Below are 24,589 nucleotides of genomic sequence, written 5' to 3'. Positions count from 1 at the left end.
TGAAATGAAGCAGAATATATTGTTATTAGGATAGATAATAATTCAAAACATCAGGCAGCCTATTACCATTCTTTTCAAGAGGTTTCTGAATTTCTAACTTTTATTGAGGCAAAAGTGACTTTCAATAGGTAACTGTACAAGGAGCAGTCAGCAGATTAAACCACAGGAAATTTTTTTAAGTGCATCAATTCATTTGCTGCAGCTTACCTTATCTTTATATTAAGACTTCTAAGTGTTCTATAAAATGTGACTCTTGTAAAATTACTCCTGCTGAAGCTAAACAGTTCAGATGGTGTTAGCACAATGACATTGGTGTTGATGTCAAGAGGTCTTAGAGAAAAATAGTACAGTAGCATTAAGAAGACAGATGTTTAGAGGTGCAGCAATAAATTTATTGCATTGAGAGAACAAAGGTTGAGAAGTTAGGCACTTCCTGAAAATACTTTTCTTAAAGCTTGCTTCCTGTCAACTCAAAATAAGAGCCTATTGTAGCTGTCACCAACTGTTCTGATTTTTTCATTGCTTAAGCGATACAGGAAGTTTTACAAGCAAATGTTGGTACTATAAAGGCTACTACAAGCCTTAATGAGGTTGTCCTACTTTCGGGTTATCAACTGCATAGGTTGGTAAGAGCATAACAGTTTAAATGCAAGCCCATTTAAAACAAAAGAACTAATGCTCTTTGAAACAAAACAACAGAAGTGAGCAGTTATGTCATCTTTTATTCTTTAAAAATAGTACACTGGGGGTTTTGAAAGTCATCAGTAAGTATTACCTTTTGCCAGTTTAGTGCCTCTGGGATAAAGTAAAACAGCTTAAATATTCAGTGTTCATGCAAAATATACTGATAGATTTACACTACTACACAAGTTTCCAGATTGTGTATTTAGCTTTATACTATTACACAACAGTTGGTCTTCAAATGTGCGAGCCAGTAATTATAATTCAGTGTTTTCTTTGAGCTGATCTTTCATACATTGATTCCTTTTTTTTAGCCCTTTAATACTAATTTTTTATTTGATCAAGGAACTCGGGACACTCACAATTTGAAGGTTACTCTTATCTGATGCAGGAATGACAAATCAATGCATATCCTTGCTTTCTTTAGTTGGCCCCATCAGAGAAAGAGATGATGTAATAAGAAAGTTTGGAGGGGAAGAAAGATTCCAGCTAAAGTAGAGCATTAGTAGTCATCAGCTAGAAAATAAAAGGGTTAAGAGAAACAGATAATTAGATTTTCATAATAGGAAAGATGCAAGAAGAGTATTTGAGAATTAAGCAAATTAAAATGCTAACTCTTACTTTCAATGGTGAGAATACAGGTGCTAGCAGACGTGCCTCTGTTGTTGACTGCTTTACACATGTATTCCCCTTCATCTTCTGGGAAGGTTTCTGGCAAGTAAAGGCAGTAGGTTTCTCCTCTTTCAATGTATTGATAGTCCTCAGAGTCCTGCAACATCTCCCCCTCAAACCACCATGTAACTTCAGGTTTTGGTTCTCCAGTAATTTTCACTGTAAATCTCACTGGCTCGCCATCAACAACTGATGTGTTTTTCAGTGATTTCTTGAACCAGGGAGCTCCAGATCGAGCCTGATCGTCCTCATCTTCGCAAGTAGAACCGTTGATAATACTTCCCTCCTCCTCTTCTTCATCTTCCCTTTTCTGTTAAAATAAGTCCATTTAGAGCACTTGAAAAGGCATTAGCAGTGTGACTGCTAAGGATACGTATTTGATCACAGAAGAATTGCCGCATTCCTGAGAAGGGGGAACGTAACGCCTACCCTCACTAGATTAACATAACGCACTGAATCTGGATATGGAACAGGCAGTAAAATGGACTTTAATGAGGCTGAAATCTCGGGGTAGAACATAGTTATGAACATAGATTCCATTTCCAGACTAATCAAAGGATTTGATGAACTTTCATACTCTTCAAGAATATGTGAGAACCCCAAAGGCAGTTTTACATTCCTGCAGCAATTCACAGCAGCTGTTAAAACAAGTATAATGTTCCTTTTATACCTCTGGCAGTGTCGCCATCAGTGGTAATCAGAAGCTAAGTTAAATGACACTTAGGACTCAGGAAAAGGTACTTTGTAATTTATACCTTCTGTAATGCCGCATCAATTTCTTTTTGTTCAAACTGCATGCGTAGTAATTTTTGTTCTTCAATTCTCCTCTGCTCCTCTTCTTCCCTGGCTCTTGCCATTTGTTCAAAACGAGCCTTCATGTTTACTTTATGAGTAAATGGAGCCTCAGATTTCTTGGCTGGTCTCACATCTACCTCATCATCCTTGGGGGGGGGGGGGGAAATTAAAAAATAGGACTTAATGCATTTATTACCTTTTAAATGTGTATGATGATAAAAGTAGTTTTGTAGAACTGTAGTTTTTAATTGAACAAAGCCACAAGTCCTGTTTTTCTTAGAGGTTTGTTTAACGCTGGGTTTAAGATTGTCTTGTAATAGTTTATCCCAGGGATAGGGCGAAATACTTGCAAAAGTAATTTCAAAAATGTTAAAATAACTCCTCAAGATTTATTTTCATATGGAAGTAGAACACTGTCTTGTGGCAATAGTAAATCCTTAGTGACTTGACTTCTATGCCATGTTAGGGTAGCTGCAGCACCTACCACAGGTTGACCTTACAGAAACAACTAGAGTGACAGTTACTAAGTTAAAAGCTCAAAAATAAGGCTTTTGAGCCGATACTGAAGTGACTAACTACTGTGGATAGGAACCTCAGAACAAGGCTCAGATGAGGCTGACCACTGTTAAAAAAGGTTTCATGCATTGCCACGTGTTTGTCATGGAAGCTCACGTCTGTGTTTTGGATGACAGAGCACAGTGTTGATTTATTGGTTAGACTGATAGCTTCACTTCTTATTTCTGCCCCCTGAAAAAATGTGATGGTTTCCAGCCTGAAGCATAGTTAATTAGGTATCTTTTTCTGCTCTACCCTGAGAAATGAGTAAAGATGATAAAAAGACTTGGTCTTAAAATGGTATTGTTTGGTTTTGTGTTGGTTTGTTGTGGTGTGTTTTTTTAATACCAATTAAAAGCAATTCATGTGGTGATTTAATAAATTCTCAAATATGAATGTTTCAGACCTTCAGGCTGGCAGGTTTCACATTAAAATGCTGAATTGAGGACCTTGAGCAGAAAAACAGATCTCTGCTTGGCCAGATAACTCATTAATAAACTGGTGCTGTTTAAGAAAACGGGGATGCTGAGGCAAGACTTCCTTGTGCATCCAAAGAAGGGAACAGGAAAGAAGGGAGAAAATATTTTTGGAAATACAGCAAGCTTTGAATGCAGCAGCACTGTCTGCTCCTGGATCATTAGTGTGCTAGTCAAGTATAGCATTAACATACAAAACGCAACTTACCTCTTGAAATTTTTCAGCTTCCCTTTCTCTTATTTCTTCATCCATTGCTCTTCTCTTTGCTCGCTCTTCTTCAATCTTCTTCTGTATTTCTTCTTGAGACAATTGTCCTATTTTTTCAAACTTGCTTTTTAAGCTCTTTGCCTGAATAGAGCCACTTCTTTTTAGCTTTATTAATTCTTCATATTCTTTGCTTAGCTCAAAAGTTTCGGACTCTTCTTCCAGCTGTTCAGAAATCACAGAATGTGTAAAGATGGAAAATGCCTTAGTTATTTTTACTACCTGTTTTCCCCACAGATAGGTGTAACTTACTACACCTAATTACTGCATTTGTATCACGTCTAAACTAGATACAGATTTTAAAAATACTTTGCTTGAATATACCCTTTGTTATTGCCATCAATAAACCACACTTCACAGACTCGGAGAACCAGACACCTAGCAATACAAAAAAATTATACTGGATCCTTAATTTACCTATCTGACTTAATTGTAATGTGGTAAGAAATAATTTCCTGAAATACAGCTAATTTGTTAAGATTACTTTTGCTTTTAATTCAGCAAATGAGATTTCAGAATGTCATGACTGGAAAAGAAATAGCATTTATAGATCCTGTAATCAAAACTTGTCTGAAGCTGCAATTGTTGTTATTTTACTCCTTCCTTTTATGACCCCTGACTGACAGTAAAGATGTATATGCATTTTAGTTGGACGTCCTGTCTCTTCTTTCCCAGGATGTAATACAAAATTTACTTGAAAATTTCGCAAGCTAGAGCCTTTGTTACTCACTCTAGCTTTGCTTAACAAAAATAAATAACTAAATGTAGTCCATTTGACATTCAAAAAGGAATAGTAAAGAACTGGCACCCACAACGAAATCAAACTGAAGTGTAAAGTTCATGAACAATGTTTTATACATTTGGTAAGCAAAGCGAATTTTGTGTGTGATTTTTAAAATCAGCTGTGACTGTCTTCAAAGCATTGATATGCTGAAGTTCAGGCCACTAATTCTTTCCTAATTAGTTATCACGGCATTCCCTTGAGGAAAAGCAAGAAATTTGCTCTTACCTACTTTAATTTTTGTATTTTCATTTGGGAACGAGGTGTTTCTGTTCTCCCAATATTGTAAATACTACATAATCATTTTAGCAATACTGTAGATTTTTCAGAAGTGAGTGTAAAATATAATTAACAAACTTGAAAATAGGTTTTAGTTTAAGGGTGGTAAGGGATAAAAGCATTTTCCTGTGATTGGTGATAAAAAATTGTATTGTACAATGTTTTAAAAATACTTTTATCTATTTTTCATTCTTTTCACAGAATACTCTATTTACAATTCCTTTTAAAGGAATTTTCAGTTAGTTTCAAAGTTTGAGATTTTAGTAATTAACTTAAATGATCCATCTTACTTTTATTCAGAGCATGCTTAATATATCTTTGGATATACAGACCTCTCCCATTTCTTGTCTTAACTGTTGAAATTCTTGCTTTTCCATTTCCAACTTTTGCCTACGCTCTTCTTCTGTGCGCCTCTTTTCTTCTTCCATCTTTTGCCTCAGCAACTCCTCAAAATTAATTTCCAGTTTACCAGGTATGAGAGATTCTTGAGAAACTGTTTTAAACATTTCTGGTGAGTCGTCATCCAGCACCTGCTGAAAATTCAGAGCATTAATGATATCTGTGATGAAATGACACCGTTGCTCAGACACTTCTAGTACATGAAGATAACAAAGTACTTTGCAGTATCTGCCACGGTACAGTAAGATGCAATATGACAACGTTCCTCTGATGTTTTGGGACGGGGGAGCGTGTTTGCCTTTAGCTCTTTCTTATTGCAATGCTAAACTTTTATGATGAAGGTGCTTATTAAAATGTAGTCTTTTTTGCAAGATGATGGAGAGGTGTCAGAGTGCAGCTTTGGGACCTGAAACAATTAATTTCTATTTATTTTATAGACTATAATTAGACAAAGTGCTTGTGTGTAAATGTCATTGCTCTTAATGCTGAAGTATGTTTACCTGTAATCTTTTTGTAAGCAGACTGAATTATATTCCTGTTCTTAAACAATATCAGTATTTCCAGTAAGGAAAACTGAACAGAATTTTCCACAAGAAATTCTTCTTGTGCAGGAATTGGTTTTACTAAGTTACTTTGCCAGTTCACTGGTTTGTACAACCCAACAGCAAGAGTTTCCTCCTCCCCTTGTCCTTTTCTCAGACTTCAGAGTAGGGTTAGGCTTCAATGGTCATTCACGAGCAGGTTGCTGATTTTGTAGACTTAATTAATAAGAAGATGACAGGGCCTAGGAAAGGTGATTTTCATTACTGCCGGAATTGGGAAGTGTAAAAGCAAGTATTTGTTATCAGACTGAATTTCTTGAAGCAAAGCATTGCTAAATGTGAAGCTGTATACTACAAAAATGGCCAGTGAAATAACTTATCGATAAAACCTATATAAATGTATATTTGTGCATTTAACTATGTAAACTTATTAACAGAGATTGTCTCGACATGAATGTTCTGTGGATAAATGTGAGATGAGGTCAAGTACTGATCCAGAACTGTCTGGCGATGTGGCTTTTGGCACTAATTATTTGGCACATTTGAAAAGCCTTGTGGCAAACGTGGAAGAGCCCAAAGTGCCCAAACTGTAGACAGTCCCAACAGTAGTAATCAGGCAAATGCTAGAAAGAACTAAAGGAGCAAAATTTCCATTTCAGAAAGTGTTTTGACTAGTTTTATAAAGAAACAGAAAATAACCATTTTTCAAAAGGGAGTGCCAAACAATCTTTTCTCTTTATTGATATTTACTGCCATTGAAACTTAGACCTTTCACTGCTGTTTGTGCCTCTTAGTTTGTACCACTGCCTTGACCTGCTCTGCCCCTAGCCTTTTTATTTTTCACAGCTTGCTCAGTAGTTTTTTAGCCTAAACCCACTCAAATACTGCTCTTTGCTATAGATGTCCTTTAGATTTTCCATCTGAGCAAACTTGCGGTTGGACTTCAGCCCCACCATTCCTTCCATTCTTGATTTGTTTTGCATAATACGAGCATATTTGTTGAAATTGTGTTACGGAGAAGCGGAGTCAAAAAACAAAGCTGTAAACTATTTCCTTTAATGAAAACAATGCATAGCCACATCGTTTTCAGAGGCTAACCACAGCTAAATTAGCAAAGAAATGAGTCTCTTGCTTGTGATGCATTAGTTCATATGCTCATCACTTCAGAAAATACAGAACCTAAGTGAATAGAAGCATTAATTCAAAATTTACCAACACGTGTACGTATAAACTTTTGAAAGCTGTGCATGTGAGCAAACACTAGCAGCTGTCTGCTCTGTGTTTGCAAGTCCTAATTTATGAAAAGACAGTAAGCTGGCATTCCTGGTTAAAAAACACAGGGGAAAAAAATCAGCTGAATTGTCTGATGTACAAAACTTGTGGTTAGTTCAGTAAATATCTTAGCCATATTTTGTAATGTGAGACCATACTTTTTTTTTCCTGCAGAGTGGGAACAGATGGTCGTAAGAAACAGAAACAGTCCTGTAAGAACCATAATTTGCAGCACAGTCAACCTATTTTCAATGGGCAAACAGTGACTGATGGAACTTTTTTTTCGTTCATGTTAAGACAGGTTCTTTATGCGGTCTCTAATAAAGAGTGTGATAGGGGTGAAAGATGAATGCTTCAGTCTGAACACGATCGTGCTGATGGTGGGAAGCACGGAAGTATAAATGTAGCACAAGTAAATGTGAAATAGGGAGAACCTTCCAAAAGGAGGTGGCGTTTGTGTTTTCCAGCAACAATATTACTACTACTCTGTGTGTATACTTTCAAAACAAAGTGAACATGAATAAATATGAAAGAGGTTCTAAAATAACTACTTAATTTAAATGCATAAATAAAAATCAAATGTGAAGTTTTACTACTTGGGAAAGAGATGACCGATAGGTTCTTAAAATGTTTAAAAGCATGCCTGCGTTGCTGCTACAGTGTGTAGCTGTGGAAAACAGGGAAAGCATGGACATGTATCTTCTAAGTAACAGGAAATGTGGTGTTCATATTCTGGATGCTAATTAACAGAAAACTTGCAAATATGTGTAGGCTGAAAATACACTTCCAGTAATTTTTTTTTTATTATTTTTTTTTTCAAATACTGAATGTCTTCACTGTCTGCAGTTACAGCGCAGTCAGACTCTGTGCTGTTTAATGGATTAAACGCTGTTTGATCAACGAGATTTTTCTTGCCTGGACACATATCTTAGGTTCTTACTACACTGAGGCAGAAAAAAGATTCTCAAGAAAGCAGGAAAAAACAGAAGACAGCACATAATTTCTTTGCCTTCCTTTTGTTGTCTGCTTGCTTTTCATAAAAATTGGAATGACAGAAGTCCAATACCACGCATTTATTTCTTTTCTAGTGGCTTTAGTTTGTTTGCTCTCTTTGGAGGTATGGACAGACACTGTTTTCCGTAATTGCTTACCAATACAACATCAAATATAAATTTACGTTGTAGTTTCTCTAGGTAGTCTTTCAGCGTATAGGTCTTGTCTTTGGCCCAATTTCCAGGCAGAGGGAGCACTGCTTGCACTATTAGTAGTCATACAAAGCGTTGCCTCACAAGCATTGCTTTGAATGATGAGGAACATTTAATTAGGCATGCAGTTGGTCTTTCCCAATAAAACCACAGAAGGGAATGTGGGTAAGTGGGTTGTTCCACAGTTCTATATGGCAAGTCTTGTTCTTCCTTTTGAAACAAACAATGCTTGGTTTTAGTTGGTATTTGTGTTATTTAATACTTTATTTGCTAACATCCACCAATAAGTAACTGGCTTATACTCAACAGCCTGCTGAAATGTGAGGTTGTTGGAGTAAGTGTTAAGAATACAGTGAAAAGCACTATGCTAGTTATTTTTTATAAAAAATGGTGTTGCCACCCTCTGGAGTTGGGTGCCTTTCTCTGCTTTCAGGTAGTGTCAGTATGTCAATCCTAGGTCTCTGAAAGTTTGTCTTCAATATAGCCTTAATTGAAATTTCAGAAGTCATGGTATATCAGATTAATTGTAATATGAAACTTGCTTAGACAAATACAAGTTGTTCTAATGGTAAATGCCACAAGTTAATTTTTCTGTTTCTCTGAACAAGCAATTAAATACGATAAAAATACCAATTAGCTGAGTTCAGCCTTCTTAATTTTTCCTTGCTGAACAGCCACAGATGACTTGTACTTACAGTGAGCATTTCTCTAGTGTGCTCTTAGTTACGGTTTGGCTAGTAAGAACTGATGGTGGACAGCCTGTAAGGGCAGAGATAAACCTGGAGAAGTAAAAGGAACTGCTCTTCCTCCCGCAAGAGACTATCAAACCCTCTTTGTGAAAAGATTTTGCTTTCCAAGTCTGTTGTGTCTAGCATAATAATGTCCGTTGGACACAACATCTCGTTTGGACTAAATTACTGGAAACCCTTTCTAGGCTTGCTGTGATGAGGGCTTGTTCCATGGTGATTTTTGGTATTGAACTTGATTAGTTTATCCCACTACCTTCTGTAAGTAGTGAGGTGAACTAATTAATGATGTAGTTGAAGTATGCATTTCTCAACTGTATTTAAAGCTTTTTTTCCCCCCAGAGCTCCTTTCCAGTTCATTTGAGACTTAAGTAAAAATTAAACTATATACTAAACAAAAATGCCATACCATGTTCTTCCTTGCTTCAGCAAATGCTCTTTTCTCTTCTTCTATGCGTCGTCTTGCATCCTCTTCAGCTTTCCTCTTTTCCTCTTCTCTCCTCTGTCTCTCTATCTCCTCAAAACTGAGTCTCAGTTTACCAGGACGGAATTCTTTAACGGAACTTTCAGATTCTTCATCGCCACCTTCATTTATCTTCAGAGAAGAGGGAGAGGAAAAAATAGAAAAGAGTTATCCAAACATACTCCACTTAGTAATAAGTGGAAAGTATTCCTTTCTGATCTTTTATAAATGTGTTGGGTTTTTTTTCTCCTTGGGGGGAAAAAAATACATCAAGAGTTGGGTTTATTTAAGAAATGTTCTAGTCTTGGTTTTAGCCAGGGAGGGAGAGAAAAGAAACATATTGCACTATCGAATATGTAGGTTGTATAACTTCTATAAATCTCAGTGTGTAATTCAAAGAACAACGTGTTATCAGGAAAAGGCTGAACAATTAAGTACATATTTTATGGTCTCAGGGTTGGATCATTTACTGTAAACCACTCCCTATTCACCTTCTTTACGTCATTTTCATAGACCTTTATACCATCAAGTCTTTTTGTTTGCATATAAATTGTTTTTAACGATATACTGACTAGTTAAAAAAATGCTGTAGAGTGTTATAGCAAAACTAAATCAATTAACATTTTGTTACTACTCCAGACTGAGATTTTTGTTTTTCTTTTCTTTTTAGACATTTAATCATCACTGAAGAAAGGGAATTGAGATACTCTGATCTCTTCACTATTGCTTGTCTCCAGCGAACACTTACCTGCTAAGAGAAGCCTGTGGTTTGCAAAATGCAATCAAGAACAAAAGAATGAGCCATCTTCAGAAGGCACCTCTGAGTACTTTATTTGTTAATGGAGGAAATGGACTGGTAACTCTCAGAGTACTGATAATCCAGGTTTCTGTATACTGCAGGCAGCCCTGGGACTGTTACGCAGGGTAGCCAGTTAAGGGAATTACAGAAATCTTTTACTTGAAATTCATAAGGGAAGAAAGAAAGAATTGAAGGAAATTAACTGCTGAACTCTTCTAAGAAAACTTTGGACTTCAGATTTCAAAAATCACTGATACCAGATGAAAGTGCATGTTAGAAAGCGTCTTTTGAAGTAGAGAATTTGTAAATTACTGTATATTACTGGGTTAATAAATGCATATATGTAAGGGTGGGAAATGTTAACAAAACTTCAGTTAGAACGGCTAATGACTTTGTGAAGTCCTCTCTCCATTTTCTTCCCTCTTCTCCTTCACTAGTAGCCCCTGCCCAAATAAATACCAAATGTTACTGTGTGGGAAGGTTAAGTGGTTTATTGGAGGTGCAGGTGGAGGAGTAAACTACAGTTTGGGTAACTGCCTAAACCTAGAACCCTCACAATTTGGATCAGTTGGTAATTTCAGTGTTTCAGTTTTCTGGAGATTCTATGGGCTTTTTCCTGGAGAATATAAGTTTCTTGAAGGGTTTTGAAATATAGTCATCTTGAGCTGTTTATCCAAGAATGTTCATTCGTAATTATACTCTTAAGTATAGCAAATTCCTAGAAATGTTTTAAGATATTTCATGAAAGATTAAAACCTCATTTCTCGTTAATCATCTTTGTATGTGAATTAGCAAGTCGTAATGATCATGATTGTACAGGGAAAAGATATTTAAATGCAGAACTTAAAAAATGCTTTTGCAAACGGAGTATGGTAAAGTAAGGAAATGTAGAACTATGTGAATACCAAGCATATAATTCCTTTATTATGACCAAAGAATAAACTATAGTGAGGTCTGTTTATGGTTAATCTGTCTGGCTTATGATAAAGAACACATATGGAGGCAGTTTTGCAAGTAATATAAAGCAGGAATTGTGAGCTATATTACTCACAATTTGGTGCTTAATCTAATAATTTCTAGTGTATTGTTGTCTTATGCCAGTACATACAAGAGAGCTGACCCGTCTTTTTTTCTCTTTCTTCTTAAGAGGAAAGTTCTAATTGATGTATTTATCTATCATATTTATAAATAAATACAGGAATAAGAAATAGCATTCTAATACTACAGAATGTTTTCATCAAAAACTGGTTACTGAAACATCTGAAGCACTACTTAAGAACAAAACAAGACAATTATCTTCTTGACAACATAGAGCTTAAGTTACTACAAAGTGTAGATATAAAATCTGCTAAGATTGCTGGCAAATTTAAAAAACATACATTTCCTGGTTTTACTGAAAGAATGTCTAAAGCATTATGCCAGTGTCGTTACTAAGTTTGAGGTAAGATCAAAAATAAATCTTTCAAAAGTAATTTTCAGACTTTTAACAGCTTGAAAATACACTTAAGGATTAAGAGAAGAATCAGATACAGGGAAGACTAGAAAAGTATATCCTGTGTTAAAATATGAACAAAACATGTATTTACCATTTGCTGTCTAGCTTCTTCGAAGGCACGCTTTTCTTCTTCTAAACGCTGCCTTGCTTCTTCCTCTGCTTGCCGCCTTTGATTTTCCTGTCTTTGTCTTTCAAGTTCTTCAAATGTAACTTTCAGCTTACCAGGAGACAGAGGCTCTTGGGTTTCCTTGTCTTCATTTTCACCCTGTGTAAGAGAAGTGAAATAGTTACATCTTAAATAATAGATACTTATTTCTTAGGTATTTTTAGATTTACCTTGGTTTACCTTGACAAATGAAAGGCCCTTGGTTTCCTTAAGGAATTGGTTTTGTTCCTCATATTTTAGCTTCATTTCTTCATCCTGTCTCTGTCTTTGTTCAGCTCTCTCCTTTCCTGTGCTCTCAAAGTTTATTTTCATCTTCCCAGGTGTTTTGGTGGGTTTTACAGGCACTACTGTAACTAGCAGAGAATCATCCCCTTCCTGTCCAAAAATAATTTATTATATTTTCATAATACAAATTCATAATACAGAGTTCTACATTAAACTAATTTCTTAATGAAATTTTTGTTTTACCTGTGTGCACCAAAGCTTCCAAAAAAATTACTTGTATTGAGTATTAACCACAAGAATAAACCTGTGGCAGTCAAAAGTTTTCTTCTAGTATCTGAAGAGCATCAAGACTGAATGATATTTTAAACATAACTACTGGCAAACTCCTTAATTCCTTTACATATTTTCATTAACTGTTAATAGTAAATATTCATGGTTTGGAGAAGAGCAGGTGAAATTTTGAACACATAGCAATTGTAGCCACACTCTACTTCCAGTCTTATATTTATTACGTAAAGGATATACTGTTGCTGGAGTAAGCTAGTAGTTCTAGACAGCAATATGTAATTTGTCAGGCAGAGTAATTTTTTTGAAGGATGTTGCTGCTTCAAAGCACAATTTGCTTGCCAAAATATCTTCTACCTGAGTTTCTTCACAACATACCATGATTATCAGGGATACTTTCAAAGAACTTAAAACTATTGTTTTTTGGGGTGGGTAGGTGTTTTTTTTCCTTTCCAAAACAGTACTAAGAATGTGATTTTCTTGTGTTAGTGAAAGACAGTAGGACCTTTGGGTCTAGCTTTTTGAAATTAAACATTTATTTGCAAGACTTTAAAATCCAAACCCATATGGTAAATTAGTCAAAAAAAAATTGAGTAAGGAGTTCAAACATCTGTATATTCATAGAATCGCCTTTTAATTTCAAGTTTAAGGCAAAGAGCTTTTAAGATGATGCTTTCCAAAGCCAGAAGACTTAAGAGTATCATTGCCAGTATACCTCAAATCATTCTGGTGGCTTTCAATATTTATATTTTAGGTGTTTTTAACTAACCACAAAGTATTCACAATGCAGACTATTTCAAACTTACATAAATTGACTTCAAGTACAGACATACAGTTCCGTATACTTTAAAAATGTGTTAGCTCCTTGGTTGAATTTTAATTGTGTATTTGTGTGCCATTTTCCCAGCCCAAATTACAACCATAAAACAAAGTGAATAAAAGTGTAGGTGAACATTTCTTTAAAAAAATCTGATTACCTCAGCTGCTGATTCAGTTCCCGTATTGTTAAAGTCATCAATCTATTAAATGAGAATTTCATATGATTACATTACTTTAGCTCTTTGCCTTAGATTTGCAAACATAGAACTGGAAATTCTTTTTGTATCGGTGATATGTACGTAGCACTTAAATTCATAGAGATGATAATGATTGAGCCTTTGTTGTAATACTTCAGATAGGTTACCTTGTTGAGGAAGAGGGAATGTAACATAAAACATCATACAAAAAGTATGCTAAAGCATTCTTAACATTTCAGTGATGAACTGAGTACTTAAGATGTCCATTCTTCATTTAAGTATTCCAGAACTGTGTAAAAAGGAAAAAGCTAAAGCAAGCTCATCGGTTATTTCTGATTCAAGTGACATAGTCTTCCCCGCAACTACTGCAAAAAGCCCATTATTGTATTTGCTTCATATGGTGTCTTTATATGTTACTGTCTAAAACAAACATACTTTCTAAAATTCTACATCATATGTACTTCTGCCTTTCAGAGTACATTAAATATTACTAGATACATTCCCAGTTAAAAGTACAGTTTTAACAATGTTAAGAGTCTTAGTAGAAAATAGTATCCTAGTATTGTTGAAAACTGACTCCTATTGCACTGGGGTTTTTTTTCTTATAACAAAAACAAACCTAAAGTAATTACTACTATCTTTTGGTTAAATAAATTTTCACATGTTGTTCTGTCTATCGTTTAGATGTTCACTCTCACTGCAGTATTTGCAGCACTGATGAAAACTCACAAAGGGAATTAAATGTGATACCTCAATGCAAAATTCTATGGAAGACAGAATTTGTTTTACTGGCATCAACAAAAGTTGGAGTCTGTTTGTTTATATATATATATATATATGTAATAAGAGTCACAAAGTGGCAAAGGAGTAAAACGTGATCTGTAGCTTCATGATTTATGATTTTTACTGCATTAGTATCTTCTTATTTTTGCCTGCCAATGGCATTTTCTTAATTGCTTTTGCTTGACTTAGTTCATGTATCACTGAACTGTATTTACTAATGTATAGGCAAAAATTGTCTAAAATAAAGGTTGTTTAAAATATAACAAACATTTTCAAATTATTTTAGTAAATTCTGTGAACTCTTGCATGCATATGACACCACAGTTTGTGCCAGATTCATATTCCTACCAGCTTTATGCCTGCCTGGTTTCATCTGTAACTCAAGTTTAGTGCTTAAAAAAAATTGTTACTGAAAAGAACTGAAGACAAACATTCTCTGAATATTATTCCCCACTTCCACCGATTGCACATCTCTCATGTAAATCACTACCATCAGAAATCTTAAGATTGAATCTTTCTGATCAATGCAAAACTTTTTTCTTGTGTTGTTTATAACTATATCCTGATTGTTGTGAACATACCTCCTGTGCTTTTTTTGCTAATTCCCTTTGAATTTTTCTTTTCTCAATCATATCTTGTTCAATTCTGCGCTTTCTTTCTTCTTCCATTCTTTTTCTTTCTTCTTCTTGCCTTTGCTTCTCCATTTCTGCAAACTTGCCTTTAACGGTTCCTGTGGAGATGAAACACACGGTTCAGTAGGTGCATCTAATACTTCCCTAGTGAATTATGTGGACTTTAAAATCAGGGCCCTCTTACCTATTAGCTTTGGAACATAACCTTTTTCTATTTTAGATAATTTTGCATCATCATCTTCATCAGATCCAAGGAGTTCTTTCATCTAGTTGATGAAACACAGAAAGTAAACAGTCTTTATACCTTAAATAAAATTGCAATATTGCTGTCTTAAAATAATGTGAAAAGGTTTTCACATACAATATTGAATATTAAATAACACAAAATATTTGCAAAGAAAATAACCTCCTGCTTTCTCCTGTTCCATTCTCTCTCTCTAACATATTGTTCTTTTCTTCTTTGCTTTTCATCTCTAGATCTCCTTTGATTTCTTTCTTCCCTTGCTTTCTGCATAGCTTCAAATTTATCCTTTACATCGCCCTTGTGAAGCTTGGGCACATAGGATTTTTGGACGGGTTTAGATGAAGAAAGCAGAATCTTGGTGAAGATATAGAAGAAATGAAGATAGAAAAAGAAAGTTGAAACAGGTGGACAGAAACATTCTGATGGATTAGAAAGAATGCGAGAACACAAAAGAAATGCATTTAAGATTATGAACTTTGTGTCACTAACCATCATCAATTAAGCGTCATTGTATTTGTTAACAACTAATAATAAATAATCAACTAATAATAAATAATATATCTAACAACATTTAGCATTGTATTAAACATAGGCTATAAGCAATTGTAATGAATAGCTACATAACTAAGTATATGAACTATGTGAATATACATTTTCAATTATTAGGGCTTTAAAAATTAGGCACAGATTTATATTGTTGCTTTCAATCGTAAGCAGTCACCAAAGAGCCTCTCTAACATAGACCCTAACATTTAAAATAGATATAAAGACATAGACCTATAACACAATAGGTATGCTTTCCTCTGCAACCTTCTACAGCCATGTATGTTTTTTTAAATAAATAGTATTATTTGTTCATTTAAAACTTCCAATGCACTGTATACTACTTTAGTGTTTAGAGAAACTCAGAAGTCCAGTGATTTTATGTTGTAAAACGTGAAGATCACAGACACTTTGCTGATGCCTGACCCTGCGTGGGTCTGAACTAATAAAAGTTCCCACTTTTCAGAACTACTGCGAAGTTCTCTCTCTTTTTACTGTAATGATTAGAGGAATGCTCCCAGTACAGTAATGCTAAAAACTGGCTGAAAACATCGCCTGTTTCACATTTCCCACCTAAACCAATAGGGTTTGTTCCTGCTTTTGTTCTTGTGCCTAGTGAATCTATGTAAAGAAATATTTGAAGTAGCCCAGTGTTTACATTTGAGAATTAGAAGTGAATGTTGCCCTGAGTTTCCCCACACACACACTTTCATTGCCTTAAAACAACAGCAATACCAGCAGACTTCCGATATAATTTTTTGTCTCTTGCAATTGTTTGTAATTACTTTTTGCAAGCATCAGTTGTAAATTACTACATTAATTACTTTAAAATTGGTACATACCTCAGTTTTCTGTGCAATGTCATTCATGGCTTACTGTATTGTGCTCTGCACCTGGTATGTTAAGATTGCTTTCAGTTTCTACCTGAAAGAAACAGTTGTAGTTATATTCCTTTCTTTTCCTTTTAAATGATGCTTTAACCATCGTCCCGTAAATAAGTTTGCAACAGCTGAAATTGATATATCACATTTTCATTTGGTCCTTTGAGGCTTTTGAAGACATGAATAGGTTCTAAGTATGCAACAGTAATTAAAAGAACAAGCTTATGATTCACTATTCATGCTCATAACTTCTCTATATAGTCCGAGATATTGGTTTTTAATTTCCATTTGAAAAAAAAAAACAAAAAAAACCAAAAAACAACAAACCAACACCCACCCTTGGAGCCAAGCTCGGGCTGCCCTGGCGGGTGCGTTGTGAAGCTGCTCTGCTCCACGCTCAGGGCAGCAGAAGGCCACGTGCCCTCTGCCGCCCCAGCCCCAGGTGGGAGCCATCAGCTCAGGTTCCATGAAGTTTGCCCAGCCCCCCACAGACACCGCTTCGCCTTCTTGCGGCTGGCAGGGGAGCAGCCCCATGGCAGGGGGACCCACCTGCCTGTCCCCAGACCCCCTCCCTGGGAGAATGTCCCCCCCAGCCTCAGCCGGGCCGGCAGCTCCCTCAGCTCCTCAGCCAAGACAGGAATAACAAACAACGCCTTCCTTTCTCCATGGGCTATTCTAGGAAAAACTAGTGCTAAAACCTATGAAATGAGTCAGGTAAGCCACATACACCTTGGAGAAAGTATTTATATCATTTCATTTTGTGCTGGAAATCGCACCGCATTTTTCCAGGGAAAAATGTTACAGATTTTATATTACACTGTCCTTATTAGGAACCTAATGGAAAAAGCGCTTCAAGTTCAGGGCAAGCCTTTTCCTCCCCCCACCCCACCTATTTTTTTTAAATCATCAGGTCTGTCCGAGCTTGTGGGAGGAAGGAAACCGTGACACAGCTCCAGCGCCACGGCTGCGGGGACCGTACCAGTGCCGAGCCCCAGGCAAGCCTAAGACATCAGTGTGCCAAACGCGGTGCAAACACATGGACTCGCAGGCTCAAAGCAAAACGGCTGGGAAGGCAGCGTACTGCTGGGGGGGACTTCTCACTCCCGGTTTAAAGGAACTGAAGCCAGAGCATTTCCTGACATGGGAAGTTAAGTTCTCCAATTCTTAATTGCAAACAGATTACACAGGAATTTTTGTGTGGCATTAAAAATGATGAACATTATGAGTTGTTTTCATATAAGCCCTTCAAAAATACACCAATGTCATCAGCGCTCACTGGTGCTGCCATAGCTACACAGATTGAATGAGGTTCTGAGGTATCTTGGGATGTTCTTCTGAATGAAAACAGCCACAACACACAAAACCAGCATTTAGCTACCGATCCCTGTCCTGATTTACAAAACCCAAACTCTTCAAATTCAGATTTCAACAGAGATGTTCTGAGGAACGCTTGGGTGTTCCTTTTCAACAAATGAGTATGGAAAGCCATCCCACCCACCCCCAGTCAGAGTTCACAAATACCTCATTTGTAGACTGACGGGAATCCAAGGCACTGCAGTTTCTCACTTGTGAATACACGAACATAAAATTACCAAGCGTTGGTTCCTACTTAGACTGTTCCAGATTAGCATGTTAAAATTCTGTTGTGTCTAGAAAGGCAGATAACTCCACCAGCGTTCTTGTGGTCTCACGGTCCTTATACACTTTAATACGCATCTGTGTGTTGTGTAGTCAGGTTTGCACGTCTTTGTAAGCTTTAGCTGATGTCACACATGTAAGTAAAATCCCTGCTGCGGTTGGTATAACCTTTAAACTAGTCAAAATCTTTTGACTTCCTCATTTTTCTAAATGGGGCCTTAGAGAAGTTCTTCTCTGGCATCTGATGATGAAGCATACTCTGCTTTTTCAATTACTTCTTCCCTACTTGTGGCTGATAGCCTTTAGCCTTGTGCTTAAAATACGGAAGCTAAATAAAAGGTTTACTGCATGAACCCATCAGAAAACAAAGGAACGTTCGTGCATTGGTACGATCCATGCAGTGAAGCAGCCTGGGACACACAGACCTTCTAGCCTTTATACAGGGCTGGAGCAGAAAAGTAAGTCCCAAAGATAATCTTTCACAAGGAATTCCACTTCACCTGAACACCTCAAGTGAAGGTTACTGCAAAGCTTCACTACAGCAACGTACCCTATTGATACAGCTTCATCTAAACGTCACTTGAAAACAGAGTATTCCAAAGTCTGAATTGCTTATTATGCACAATTAATTGAAGATTATGTTCACAAGTCTGAGAAACACAATGTAGCTTTCGAGCTCTTGGGTCAACTTCATCTTGAACCTTTCCGATCACTCCAACTACCTGAGCCCCCTTACAGTGTCACTAAGATTGCTGACAGCAGCGAGACCTACCCTCACGTACCAAACCTGAAATTTTCTTCAAAAGTAGAAATGTTGGAAGACATTTTCTTTGAAAATTCCTCCTGTCTGAACTTCCAAAAATGTGCCAGTCCATCAGGCTGTGGGCCTTCAAGATGGCAGATATATTTCTGCCATTTGGAATACTGCCAGATGTGCTATTAGGTGTAGGCTACTTTCCAGTTACTTGGCATCACCAGCTCTTAGTATGCTTGAAGGTTAGCCAGCTGGCTGTAAGACATTTTGCATCTGCAAGTCATCCTACCTCCACCTTTGATGCTAAGAGATATGGATATAAAGTGGTAGGGCATTACTAAACATGATACCACCCATGTTTGCACCTTCTTCCCTCTCTTAAACCTTGAGCAGGAACAGCAGCAGGACTCTGCCTCAGGCACTCCCTAAGGCAGATAAGTCATTTCCAACACAGACAACCAGAATCTTTAAGACAAAAAAAAAAAAAAAAAAGAAAAAAAAAAGAAGATGTACTCCTTGAGTTCTGGCTTGGCTCTGTGAGGCAGTGACCACTGCTTCAGCAGCAGCAAAGCAGACTGAAGCTCCTTTCTGTCTACCTTATTATTAGGAGAGGACCCATGCAGTTAATGCATTGTTGCTGAGACAACCAAAGTGGCAAAGTCAAGAAGTCCTGACACCTACAAATCATGGACGAACAGTGCCTTCATTATCTGCTGACAGCTTTGCACAAAGTATGTGGTAATCAATTCATCAACCCAAGAAACCTCGACCTACTAATTCCCTTTTGAGACGAACTAGCTGTATTTTTAAGCTCTGCGTGTGTATATTTTTTTTCTTGCTTTGTAGTAAGAATTTCCCCACAGAGTGTATCTAATACAAGCAATGCTTATTCTTTGAGGTCACAGGAGTCTACCTGTGTTTGTACTTCATAAGAGATTTGTCCTCCTATCATGAAGCTGTCCAATCGTAAGATTCAGTCTCATCTTTTATTTCCTGAGACCAACATATCTCAGGAAAAGCTGTAAGAGCTCCCCATCGAAGCCTCCTACCCAGAAAAATCGCAGATTATATTTTGAACATAACCATGATCAGAAAAGGAGTTCAGCTTGTCCCTAGGCTTTCCTTTGCCTACCCAGTCTCGTCACTCTAACATTCACCTGACAACACAAGCTAGGGTTTTTTGTTGGGTTTTTTTTTCCCCCCACATTTTATCTTTCCTATGATTAAATGAAATATCTCAGGAAATGTTAGTCTGGTGTTATTATGTTTATATTGACAATACTAGACAGCAGTTCCCCTTTCAAAGGAGGTCTTCACTGAGATTTTGCCTAGTAGAGAAAATTAACCTCCATCCTTTGATCAGTGTCCTATCTCTGTAATTGAATGGAAGAGAAAATGCTGTTACTGCAGTGTGACTTGACCTGCTATAACACAGAAACTCAGAAGTTTCAAGTGAAAATTTAATACAAAACCAATAATGCGCAGACAACTAGGCAATAGATTAGAAATACTCTGTAAAGAAAAAAAAAAGCAACTGTTTTCAAGCCTCTTATTTGTTCGCTGTAAATGGGTAAGCTATCATCTCTGATATTTCTTGATCTGTTACAATCATAGCACTTTTTCAACTTCTCATGCAGACTCCCTAAAACCTTACTTTAGGCAAAATAATCAAAGTGAACAAAAAAAGCCATCAAGGGGACACAGGTGGTTTGATGGCTCACAAGTCCCCAAATCCACTCCCTTAAATATAATTAATTTCCATTTCTGAAAGGAGGTCAGAGTCCTCAACTGATCAAAAGATGTTGTACAGCTTTAACCAGATTAAAAAAAAAACCAAAAAACACAAAAAACCCAACCTCCCATAAATAAAAATCCCCTTCATTAGAAAACACAGAAGTTTTTGATCTTCAGCGGCGTGATTAACATCCAACACCGAAAAGCACCAGCATTTTCCTGAACTGAATCCCACTCTTTACAACAGGAGTAAGAAGCCAGGACTTTAAACAAGAGCCTAGTTCCCCTGCAATTGCTCCTTTTGGGAGGCCCCCCTGCTGTCCTGCGGCTACTGTGAGTTATAAATAAGCCCTTGACGGCACAGTCTAAGTTACGTTTACCATCTGTCTCCTCTTTGTGATGTACTCGCAGGAAAGACTCCATTATATAAGAAAACCATATTGAGAGGGCTGGAAAGTCACTACTCGCAGCCAAAGCACTTAGGAGCGAAAAACGCCATCCACAGCGTTGAAGTATTTAGCAAAATATTAAACAGAACTGGAAAGAGGAGAGGAAAGAGAGCAATGTTCTTAATTTATGTCTTTACTGTAACTCGTCTGGAATGACACTGCCAGTTGTTGTACTAAATTACAGATACTGAAGTAGCTACTAAAATTATCGTGCATAGGGGAGATCCTGAACTGGCATAAACCACCAGCTCCACTGAAGCTAATGAGCTATGACAGCTAACACCAGCTGTCTAAACTTCACGTTTTGTAAAATAAAATAAAAAAACCCTAATTCTACCCACTTGTATTTCTTTCATTAAGTCTTTATAATTAAAGACTAGAATGCTTACTGACAATTGACCCAGACAACTCGATTTCATATACAATCTTTTCCTCAATCTTTGATTTACTGCACTTCAGCACTTACTGAGTCTCACATTACAGCAGGATAGTCCTTGCAGATATGATGTTATTTATAAAAACATACTTATTATAAAGGATTTTGTCCATGTCTGGTTTTATAACTATGAATACTCTTAACACAACTGTGCCGTGCAGTCCGGCTGCTGTGTTAAAAAAATAAAATCACCTTTCTCTGTAGAAAACGTCTCTTTGTTAATTCCTTTCTCCCTTCAGGTAGTTATAGGGTACCTGGGCTCCAAAGCAAACGTAGGGGGGGCTGAGAGACTGCTCAGTGATGGGGGAAGCCCCACTGAGATCTTCTGGCCCATGATTTCATGTTCCAAGACACATGCCGATTCTAATCATGGGTGGCAGTAAATTGTGAACCGAGGTCCCCAAGAGAAAAACCAGTGGATTTTGCTCCATGCCATAGTTCCTCCATCCTCCGCTGCGTCACAGCGGCTGAAGAGGAACGGTATGATTTGAGCTCAGCTCTTGTTGACTTCACTGAGAAGGATTCAGAGCTCAGGGTGCTGAAAAGAGGGATTACTGGACATGAAGCACTACCACAATTTGTTTCTTCCCTTCCCCGATGACAGGACACAGCCTATCTGCCTCTCCTCTGACATCCTCATGGTCAATTCAAGCTGGACACAGCGGTGGTCACCGTGCCCGTGCCATGCCTCTGCCACAGAGGAGCACTGTCCCGGCTTCCCCAAGACAAGCTGCTGCTTCCACTTGACCAACCCTACTCTGCTGGCAGTGCTGCTGCCTATGAAAACCAGATCCGCATGCGACACCTTCACCTGAGCAGGTCTGGCAGCCTTCGGCGCACAGCAAGGGGTCACTCCTGCTGCTTCCCGAGCCCTCACCCACCACGGCGAGCCTTCTCCTGCCTTTGCCCACAGGTGCCTTCCCCAGGGCTCACCGCCGCGCTGCGCCTTCCTAAAGGAGTTTCAAAGCTGAATATCCAAGTACGGTAAACAACAGGTTGCCTGACCTCTTTCACTGAGGAAACCACTCATTTAAAATATTCCAAAAGCAATGAGAGAAGGCACTTAATGCCTCAAACCACCCGCCCAGCGCTTCCATGTCACCAGACCGAGCTCCTGCACGCACCAGGCATGCTCTCACACTTCTGTACCTTCCTTAACACACTCGGCCCTCGTGTAAGGCTAGTCATTATCGCACAATTTCATTTCATTGGACATTTTTCTGAGAAGCCCAAGAGATCTCTCAAGACCCGAGATCTAAGGTTAAGAGCACCGTGTTTTCCAGCACGCCGCTACTTGCCGATGGATTTTGACACAGCAATGCCTTCCACCAAACCCGCGTTTCCCGCAGGCGCTCGGTGCGTTAGCAGCTCTGATTTACCTACAGCAAACGAGGTGACACGCGGTCCGTAAGCCGCCACGGAGCCCCGGTGTCTCCCCCGGCCACGCCGCCTGACAGCCGCCCCCGCAGGGCGGAGCGGAGCCGTAACGCGCCCCGACGCGCCGGGCTCGGGGGGCGGGTGGGTCCGAGCCGGGGGGATCCGCAAGGAACTTTCACCATCCGCCCACCACGGCGGGTGCGGGGGCAGCGACCCCACGGCCCCGCACACGCCGCGCCCCGGCCCCGGCGCTGCCCGCGGGGGTCCCACCGGGCCCTGACACGGGCGGCAGCCGCGGCCCGGGCGGTGAGAAGCTCCCGCCCCGCCGCCCCCGGGGCAGCCCCGGCCGGCGGCCGCTGCCAGCCTCGCTCGCCCCCTCCGCGGGGCTGCGGGCACCCCTCCAGGCGCTGCCCCGCCGGCTGCCGCCCCCCAGCCGAGGGGGAGCCTGGGCGGCCGCCCACCGCCTCCCCGCCGGCGGGGGCTGCTCCTCCCGACGGACCCGCGGGCTGCCGCTCGGCCCGGCCACCCCCGGGGGGAAGCGGCTGCGAGGGGGCGGCTCCGCGGCGGGAGGAGCGGGTGGGCAGCGGGCCGGCGGCCGGGGGAGCGGGCGGCCGGGGCGGGCCATGGGCGGCAGGGGAGCCCGCCCGAGCCGCCTCTCCCGGCGCGGCCCCTCTTACCTGCGAGCGCTGCCCCGCCGCTGCGGCTCGGCGCGGTCCCCGGGCGGGCTGGCGGCTGCGGAGCGCCCCTTGGCTGCGGCCGCCGCTCCGCCGTTGCAAGTTTCCATAAAAGTCGCGACGCGCGGCCGGCGCCCGCATTCCAGGCGAGCCCCGCGCCGCGGCAGCTGGCCCGGCCCGGCCCGGCCCCGCGGCTCGGCACAGCCCGGCCCGGCACAGCCCAGCACAGCCGTGCCATGCCCGGCCCCTCGCCGCGGCGGGGGGCGCAGCCCGACCGCGCCGCCGGCCCCCCCGCGGGCAGCCGCTCGGCTTATTTTGGGCTGGAGGCACCGCGGAGTTATAAATAACCCGGGAAGGGCGGCCGCCCCCCGGCTAGCGGGCTGCCGGCCGCGCCGGCCCTGCCGCAGGGAGCGGGCAAGCGGCGGGCCGGGGCCGTGCGGGCGGTGCCGGCGGCGGGCCGGGGCCCCGCACCCCCGCCGCTGCGGGCTGCCCGCCGTGAGGCCGCGGCCCCAGGCCCCCCGGCCCCGTACTCACCGTCGGAGCTGCCCCCGGTGCGCCCTGCCCGCGGGGAGCTTTATACCGGCAGCGTCCCGGTCCCGGGGCGCTCGATGGCACGTGCGGAGCAGTCAGCTAATTATAGCGCTGTGACAGCTCGCCGAGGAGCGGGGAGGAATGCGGGTAGCGCCAGACCTGCGGGACCGGGCGCGCTCGGTGCACGCAGCGCCTTTCCCTGGGAACCTCGCAAAGCGGGGGCTGAAACGTGTTTTTATTACACCTGCACACATTCCCGTTCCTGCCTAAAGCGGGATTCTTTCCCGCACCTTCCACTGCGGGGGCTCCGGCACACAGCCGGCCTCTGCCCATCTCACCTGTAGCATGCCTGTCACGCTGGAGCCAAACTTCTAGCCGACCTCAGGCTTTGCAAATCTGAACGACAGCCGTGGAACCTAAAAGCACAAAACGTGTCTGCCTTTTGAAGAGCAGCGCAGGAACCTTCCCCCAGTGCCACCCTCAAAATAGCTGCACTCGTACTTCTGAAGCAACGGCGTGAGATGTCAGATAAGGTAGGGCTTGCGACTCTTGGTAAGAAACCAGTTTTCAGCAGGCGAAAACACCAAACAAACTCGGGCACATCATCCTTACTTCTGCGGCAGCGAGGATTAGATGCCATGTTCTCCATTTCATTATTTACATTACTCCACAAAGAAAGTCCCGTTCCATGACTGCAGCTCACTATAGCAGTTTGGTTTGGAAATAATCCTGAAAAAACTCATCTCCTAAAACCGAGAAAAGAGACAACAGCTTGGCATAGAGAGATGAATGCAAT

At 40.3% G+C, this 24,589-nt stretch overlaps 2 protein-coding genes across 14 annotated transcripts in view; one reads left to right on the top strand and one right to left on the bottom strand.

Moving 5' to 3' along the window:
- The window catches only part of FUBP1 (far upstream element binding protein 1), a 37,353-nt gene extending 25,854 nt beyond the window's left edge, over positions 1-11,499 (top strand). For 2 of the 3 annotated variants that reach the window (XM_080406911.1, XM_080406909.1), the window contains exon 20: positions 9,802-11,497. In XM_080406911.1, the coding sequence (XP_080263037.1) occupies positions 9,802-9,819 (18 nt within the window). In that variant the 3' untranslated portion in view covers positions 9,820-11,497. Of the gene's footprint in view, positions 1-9,801 lie in introns of all 3 variants that reach the window. The other variant, XM_080406912.1, reaches the window with a different exon arrangement.
- Positions 703-23,900, bottom strand: NEXN (nexilin F-actin binding protein; the record flags this gene model as incomplete). 11 transcript variants are annotated; one of them, XM_080406901.1, is made up of 14 exons in its annotated part: positions 23,797-23,900; positions 16,162-16,244; positions 14,939-15,130; positions 14,717-14,798; positions 14,482-14,630; positions 13,079-13,120; positions 11,772-11,966; positions 11,517-11,690; positions 9,078-9,263; positions 4,837-5,037; positions 3,388-3,609; positions 2,109-2,294; positions 1,303-1,663; positions 703-1,197 (listed from the first exon to the last, which is right to left on the bottom strand). In XM_080406901.1, the coding sequence occupies exons 2-14, from the start codon at positions 16,186-16,188 to the stop codon at positions 1,184-1,186; spliced, it is 2,031 nt and encodes a 676-aa protein (XP_080263027.1). In that variant the 5' UTR covers positions 16,189-16,244; positions 23,797-23,900. The 11 variants fall into 11 exon arrangements, with proteins under 11 accessions (XP_080263027.1, XP_080263024.1, XP_080263030.1 ...); XM_080406898.1 differs by lacking the exon at positions 23,797-23,900 and adding an exon at positions 23,266-23,402 and having other exon boundaries at positions 16,162-16,243; XM_080406904.1 differs by lacking the exon at positions 23,797-23,900 and adding an exon at positions 23,266-23,402 and having other exon boundaries at positions 4,837-5,034; positions 16,162-16,243.
- Between the last annotated feature and the right edge of the window lie 689 nt (positions 23,901-24,589).

The sequence above is a fragment of the Falco punctatus genome (genome assembly GCF_963210335.1).
Source record: "Falco punctatus genome assembly, chromosome: 11".
Classification (NCBI taxonomy): Eukaryota; Metazoa; Chordata; class Aves; order Falconiformes; family Falconidae; genus Falco; species Falco punctatus.
Note: the sequence above shows the minus strand (reverse complement) of the source record. Positions and strands in the feature narration are given on the sequence as shown.